The 8,050-nt window shown below is 36.4% G+C and overlaps 1 protein-coding gene across 1 annotated transcript; it reads right to left on the bottom strand.

Moving 5' to 3' along the window:
* Window positions 1-2,826: 2,826 nt before the first annotated feature.
* Window positions 2,827-7,135, bottom strand: LOC131165039 (zinc finger CCCH domain-containing protein 30-like). The gene is made up of 2 exons (XM_058122680.1): window positions 6,804-7,135; window positions 2,827-5,764 (listed from the first exon to the last, which is right to left on the bottom strand). Exon 2 carries the CDS (start codon window positions 5,751-5,753, stop codon window positions 3,525-3,527), a length of 2,229 nt encoding a protein of 742 aa, XP_057978663.1. The 5' UTR covers window positions 5,754-5,764; window positions 6,804-7,135; the 3' UTR covers window positions 2,827-3,524.
* Window positions 7,136-8,050: the final 915 nt, after the last annotated feature.

Below are 8,050 nucleotides of genomic sequence, written 5' to 3'. Positions count from 1 at the left end.
ACGAATTTCACTTGACATTTGTTTTTTGTAAGTTTCCCCTATCTTATCTCATTACTAAATATGGGAGGATATTCATATCTTTTTGTTAAATATCAGGAGAGATCCTTGAAATTTTTCTAAATTTCAAGGTGTGATCTATGTTTATTTTTATTTTTTTGCCATATGTAAAGGGATATTCATTTACTTTTTGAAACGTTAGGAGAAGTATGCGTTTCTATTGTTCTTGGGTTAAATTTCAAGATTTTTTTTTTTTTTTTGCCTCAAAAACATTTTTAAAAGATAGATTATAAAGTCAATTTTTGTACTGCATTTGAGAGCATGGATGGGGGTGGCAAAACGTATCGAAATCTGATGGATGACCCGTGATCCGCACATTTAAATCAAATTTGGGTTTAATACAAGTTTACCCGAACCCGGCCTGTTAACCCATTTTGTCATCCATGCCGCATGGACCCTAATATTTGAATTTGGGTGGAAAGTTTCAATATAATTTTTTATTTTATTTTCTCCAAATTCAAATTTAAAATCTCTCCACCCTCTCCAAATATAAGATTATAAAATTTAAATTTTAGGTTTAAATTTATATAAATATAAATATAATATAATAAAAAATTATATTAAACTTGGTCTAAATTGAAACTAAAATTCATTCTTCCAAACATAAATTTAATATTTAAATTTTAACATTTAACTCTTCCAACTTGAATCAAGTTAGCATGCACTGATGAGACTCAAAATTGATTAATAAATTTGTGACCTCCCCCATTTGAAAAAAGAAAAAGTAACAACAATTTCAAATGGAACTTTTCTGCCTTTGTCATTGTTGCCTTGTTTGAAAATTTCAAATTAAGGTCATTTATAGCTTAAAATTTTTATTAAAAAAATTTATAACCCATTGAACTTGTCAGGTGCATTACACATTTTGACCACCAAAACTCACGTTACAATTTAATTATAAATTTTCAAAGAATTAAAAATAAAAAATGCTAATTTTTCTATGTGGTCTCCTCTCGTGCGCTCACTCTCTGACTGACCAACTTGGCATATTAAAAAATACCTAATTAGTTCTTAATCGTAGTAGATAAAAAATTAAAAATAATTAAATAAAATAGCGAATTGAAAATTGTCTAATTTCTTAATTTTATATTTCAATAAACGACAAATGTCTCAATCATATGACGGATATATAAGAAGAATTCATCAAGTGGTCATATTTAAATATCATGGGGAGTCTACACCACATGCTTTGATGCACCCACTAATATAAAACTAGCCTTAAAAAATTACCTAAAATATTATTTTCCTTGAAATTTAACCCAAAAATGGACGACAATGTTTCTTAAAGTTAAAAAAATTTGTGACCATTTTTTTAGATTCCATTAGAAGACTGCAATTGAGATTTTAAAAATCTTAAAAACTTTTCTTAACATTTAATTATTTTTTAAAAATAAAAATTAGATCCATCTCAACATATGATCATGCAATATATAAAACAATACTTGTTTCTTTTGTCTAAATTTAAGAAGAGATATAATCTTTTTATCTAATCTTAATGGAGTCCGAATAATATTTTAAAACTCGGGAAAAATTCATATCGAACTTCTTAAATCTCTTAAGTTCGACAAAAAATGATTCAAAAATCTCATAAGGATGACTTTGCTAGAATAGGCAATAATGAGATCACTGTTTTAGTAAATGATGCAGAAAATGATAGTGATATTAATCCACAAAAAGCTCGACAAAGCCTTGAAATGGCGAAAGCTAACTTGAGGAAGGCTAAAGGCAAGAGACAAACCATCAAGACAAATATAGCTCTCGGACGAGTAGGACGCGAATAGAGACTATCTATTCAATTTCGTAACTTTACAAAAAAAACTCCAATACATTATAGCCATATTTTTATAAAAAGATATATATATATATATATATGATAACCTCCCATAAGCTTTAAAAATCTCGCAAACCTCCCTTTCACTGGATTTTTATAATACGGTATCTAATTTTCAACACCAAAAGAAAAAATTTGCACCATTTTATAAGATCTCACATGAGATTAATGCCTTTTATCCTCTAAAGAAAATAACAAATTTATATGTTTCTTTATTCAAATGGTTTCACATTAAAATTTAAATCACCTCGAAAAAAGAGGACATATTAAAATACTAGTTCTTTTGTACAAAAGATTATTTATGGGAGAAAATTTAGCTGTCGCATTAGTATCTTTTTTGACAAATCTCAAGATTTGTTTTTTAAAAAAATCTAAAGTCATATGAGGATTAACAAAAAGAACAATCACACTTGCAAATTAAGCAATCTAATCTAAATTCCCACAAAAGGACCATCAAAAGCAAAACCAAACCCTAGGGAAATCCTAACTCTATACCCCACAGGTCACAATCAAAATCAAGTAGAAACAACCATTTCTCATCTCACTGCAATAAAGACCCATCAGCTTTATGGGAAAGAGTGGTTGGCACCAAACAGGGCACATAACACCCTACTCCCAAACACACACCAACTTTGAAAAGTTCGCACCAAACAGGGCACATAACACCCTACACTCCCAAACACACGCCAACTATGAAAAGTCGAATCCACAGGGGAGAATTTTCCTCGGCATTTCAATTCCACACCACAGCTGATCTTCTCAAGAAAGATTGAACGAATCCAAAATTCCCCCCTACCAATCCTCACCCACTGAAGGGCCCTACCCCATTACACATTCTCTTTTTTTCTTAAACCCCAAGCATCAAAAGTCTTTCCAAGAGAGAGAAAAAGGTAGACAGCAATCTCGCATGTAACTAAAAAATAAAGGCATTCAAGAAGTTAAAAATAAAACTTTTATTTCATTAAGTATTATATCATGAAATGAACATATTTTCTCCCCATTACACATTTTCTCATAACCTGACCCACATTTCCCGAGAAAATTTTCCCCACATTCCCAGACAACAACCAAGAACAAATCAGATATTTGATCCCTCCCAACCCCCAAATCACTTTTTTTTAGTTCTACTACAATTACAGACGCGGACGAAAAGAAAAATATGAGGCATTGGCAGCTTTTCAGTTTCATTGCAATGAAACATGTCAGTTTTTTTTTTTTTTTTTTTGGCTTTCTAAGAAGAAATACAAGTGAAAAAATAATAATCCTAAAACCTAAAATATTGGTCGAAAAATACCTTGCCTGGACTGAAGATTCATAAGGCAGTCCAGAGAGGTTCTTCATCCTTTTCTGATAATATGCTTAAAAATAAATGATTAATGAAATAATGTTTCTTCTGAAACTCTTTCAGCCTTTCTGCAGTCTCCACCTTCTAGCCAAGAACTGAGTTTTGTTACCTTCCAAAATTCATCTTCCCCACCAGCCAAACCAGAACCAAAATCCAAACCAAAACAAATCTTCCACCACCCTTCCTCTCCCCGTTCGTACCCTCCCCTCCCCCGCCCGCCTACCCACCCAAAAAATATGTACTACCATTTCTTTAAATCTATCTCAATGAGTAAAAATGAATTCAATTCTACTACACTACGAGCTGATCAAGCTGCATCTGCTCAAGCCAAGCTCCTAAAACGGAATGATCAATGGAATCAATTTGAGAATTTGAACTAGGAACCTCCCCAGCTGGTGCACCACCAGACATTGGAGCAGCCCATTTGTCTTTCATCTCGGTTGGTGATTCCTTGACTAGAGATTGAACCCAGGATAGGTCAGGCTCCTCCCCACTGTTCCCAAGCTGCTCGAATGAAGATGATCTTCTTAAATGACCTGGGTCATCACCGTTAACAGACCAATCCACTTTTCCATTTGGAGATCCCCATTTCGACCAAGAATTTGCCGGAGAACCAACAACAGAGGCAGCATTGTTGGAACCCAGGTCACGAGAGCTGAGACTACGAAGCTGTTGATGCTGCTTCTCCCGCTGAGCAAAGGCAGCGATTCGAGAACTCATAGGGGAGATCTGCTCCATGCTTCTCGGGGACATCCTACCAGGCGATGGAATGCCAAAAGTAGCCTGAAATAGAGGGTGCTCAACATTTTTGGGTGAGAAAACACTAGTGTTGATAGGTGATAACATACTCTGCTGTTGCTGTAGTTGATTGAGAACAGCTGATTTGTGTGATGGGGAGAAAACAGCAGGAGCAGCTGCTTGATCAGAGAGCCGGGGAGATGATGAGATCTCGGCAGAAAAAAGCTCTTCAAGGTTTGAAGGAGTAAGTGCTTTTGAACGACCAGAACGGTTCACAGATGCAGAATTGGGGCGAGGATGTGAGAAGCAGGTGAAGTCATTTAGAAGTTGCTGCTGCATGTCAAAATCCGGCAACATATTGAAATCCTCAGGTGGAATATCTCTAGCATTTAGGGAAGATCTCAAGCGACTGGATTGAAGGTTGCTTCCAGGGAGATGAAGGGCAGGAACATTGGGCTGAGGCCAAGCCACCGAGCAATGGGAAACCCCATTTGCAGATGGGGACATGGATTGAGCAAATGGGGACGGGGACAACACAGAGACAGAAGAGGGAGAACCAGGCAAGAGGTTCATTGCAGCAGCCATATCCATTGCACTAGCAGCAGAGACAGATGCTCGAGGGGAAGGGACACCAGACCCTGTAGACACATACAAGGGACGGAGTTCTTCGGTTGTGTGGGCAAAAAAGCAAACTCGCCTCATGCAACTTGTGCCATCCTTGCAGAGTCGCGTCCTGTACTGTGCTGGGTGAAGCCAGCATTCAAACACCCCATGAGCATACTCACATAAATCGCCACGCCTACAAGCCCCCTTACGAAAATCAGGGCAAGGAACGCAGCTGTAGTGATACTTTCGTGGATCTCTTCTCCGAGCATTCTCCCCCGGGTGAACGAATGGACACTCTGTCCAATCATGCGAGTAGGCTCGGGAACAAGGTCGGACCTTAAATGAGAACATACGGAACTCATCTGTGGAGTAAATACTGTTCTTAATATCTGGAAAAGAAGGATCAATCGGGTACTCTTTCTTCTCCGAGTTGGAGTATGCAGGGATATCACAAAACTTTGCTGTCATTGGAGGAGATGCTGAATCTGAAGGAGAAGATGGTGACCCATTTTCTGATGATGAGAGTACAGAGGAGTTGTTTGGAGAAACTATGGAAACTCGTAAATTGTGAACCCCATTAGAGCCATCAGAAACATTGTTCGTCAGCAATTCTTCAAGAGAGATTCTCATGCTTGGGAGCTTCGGTGGGACAACAATTACATCAATGGGACGCTGGCCATTGGCATCCAGAGAATTTGGATCAGCACCTGCCAACAAAAGCAGCTTCACAACCTCAATAGCATCAACAGATCCACCAGAAGCAGCACAATGAAGGGCAGTTGTTTTTTCTGGACCACAAGAGAAATTCACATCAACCTCAGATTTAGTGAGAACCAGCCTCAGGACATCTACACTGCCATAGGTAGCTGCAACCATCAATGGGGTTTTATGCTCTAGAACCATTTGTTTTGAGCTCTTATGGCGACCATACCATAGTCCGATCTCATCAATTGCTGAAGAATCATGCTCTATTGATCGCTGGAAACCCTCAAGATCATTGTTAGCTGCAAGTTCAAGCAAACTAGAGAAAGAATCTTCAGTTTCAACAGTTAAATGTTTCATATCTTTGGTGTTAGATTTGTTCTCAGGAGAAGGAAAAGTAGGAGTAGCCGGAGACTGAGAGGAAGCTGAAGATGGAGATGATGTAGATTTTGATTGCTCCAGACCACCACACATTCTTCAATTAGCTGAGAAATGGAAGCGTAGAAAAACAAAACACAAATAATCGATATTTTAGTTCAAAATAGCTTCATTTAGACGAGTGTCAACACTAAAACAAATAACTCATTCAAAAATTTAAGCTTTAGGGTGATTACCCGGTAAAAATTTAAAAAAAATAATAATAAAAAAAAAACATTAAGGAAATGGGGAGAAAAGATGTAACAAATTGTAAACTGGATTGTGGCACGAAAACGATAACAGAACATTTTAGGATGACTAACAGTCCAAGAAATTTAACTGAAATATGGCAAAAAAGAGTAATGCTGTTTAGTAAGAGAGAGAGAAAAAAGGGGGGGGGGGGGAGAAAAAGAAAAAACCTTAACTGTGACTCCTAAATGTTGTGCGTATGGCCTTAAAACCAGGAATAAAATCAACTTATCCAATAAAATTAATTGGTTTATTTGACATACTTCGATCCAAAACAACAAAAATACACATAATGACAAATTTTGGTTATATTTCCTTATACCCAGTATTTTGGTCGGACAGAAAACAGTAACTAAAGTACAAAGACTTATGAACAAGCATTTGAAACAACCTGGATTAAAAGCTGTATTCAGGAAAGAAGAAAAAGTCAAATGTTCATGAACACACAACTCGAGACCAATACTGACGAAGAACGAAACCTAACTCGGTTCCTATAACAGATCTAGAGCTAATCAAGAAGCCCGCAACACAGTACTACAACATTCTACTTTCATTAAATAACTCAAACAAGATGACATCATTTTATTTGAAATTCTAAACAAATGGCGAAGAAAAAGGAACAACCTTCAAAATTATCACAACAATCCAGATCATCACGACAATAATTAAATGAAAAAAAAATTACTAAAAAACAGCATAGTAACATGATTACAGAGTGATAAAAAAAAAAAAACAAACAAAAACAAAAAAAAATAGTCTACACAATCAAAAACACAATATGCAGAAGTGATTGCATTCTAAAAGAGATCAACTCATAGCATAAACGTCGACCAAAACCCGTTTATAAAAGAAACTTACCGATTATCAGAATCTAAATGGAAGATCGGCGAGAAAAAGAGTGAAGGCATTCACCGATCCGTGGAAAAGAAAGAATATAGGAAATGATCGAAGCCAAGAGGAGAACAATAGCGAGGAGATCGCAACGACAATCGGAAGCTAATAGCTTCCATCTCCATTCACCAGAAGTTGCAGGAAAACGATGGACGTTGATATCCGCGCTCGATCGATGCTACCAAAGAGAGAAGGAAGCTAGAGAGAGAGCGAGAGCGAGAGCGATAGCGAAGCAGGACGAGAGAGAGAGTAACGTCTCGGCTTTGAAATTGAAATTGAAATTGAAATGGAAATGAAATGAAATGCGTCGGAATTTGAGTTTAATTTAATCCGAGGACATTGGACTATTGGAGAGGAGACGAAATGCCATTGAAATGCGTAGTAAATGAAAGCTAAATGAGAGTGAAATGTGGGTGTCGGATTGGGGGGATTTTTGAATCGCAGGGAGGAGACCGGTTTGGCCGGTTGGAGTGGGAAGTAAAAAGATGGTGACCGGTTCGGCCGGTTGCAGATAACGACATAGACTGTCCACTTCATATTTTCAAAAACTACACTCCCCCCCCCCCCTAAACTATTTATTACATCACAAACATTTTCTAAAATTCCAAATTATTTTTCAGCCACAAAAAAATATTAGCAATATGTGTATCACGCATAAATATTAATATTTTAAAATAAAATTATCCTAATAAACATAAAAACGTATTATGGTTGTCTTCTAAGAAATATTCCAATAATCAAAACTCGAGATATCTAGCGCCGGCCTGACCATAAGGTCGTTGAGGTGTCTAAATTTTTCTTTAATGTAATAATATTAACATTATTTATGATGTCATCTTCTCATACATTGACTTTTCCATTGTCAAGTGAATAAAATTGTATTTTAAAATATAAAGCAAATGTAATTTAATTATTTCTTTTTCAAGTCTCAATGTCTTATGATTATTTGGCACAACTCTTGAAAGTTGAAATTGACTACATCTATTATGTCTCTAACTCTCTATTACTCTCATCTCTTTCTCTATGCCTCTCCATCTCTCAAAAAATCTCTCCATCTCTCACACTCTCTCTCACTCTCATCTCTCGGTCTCTTTGTGATTTTTGTTCCGACTCTTGTGTTCATCGTCTTCAAGCTTCTGACTCTCTATAATTTTTATCAACCATAATTTTGATTTCAATATTTGTGTTTTATTTTTCTATTGTTTTCACTCTAA

Source organism: Malania oleifera, chromosome 9 (genome assembly GCF_029873635.1).
Source record: "Malania oleifera isolate guangnan ecotype guangnan chromosome 9, ASM2987363v1, whole genome shotgun sequence".
Lineage (NCBI taxonomy): Eukaryota > Viridiplantae > Streptophyta > Magnoliopsida > Santalales > Ximeniaceae > Malania > Malania oleifera.
The sequence above is the reverse complement of the archived record's forward strand: the minus strand, read 5'-3'. Positions and strand labels throughout refer to the sequence as shown.

Excerpts from the sequence above, each read along its gene's own strand:
- LOC131165039 (XM_058122680.1), bottom strand. The coding sequence starts at position 5,753 with ATGTGTGGTGGTCTGGAGCAATCAAAATCTACATCATCTCCATCTTCA.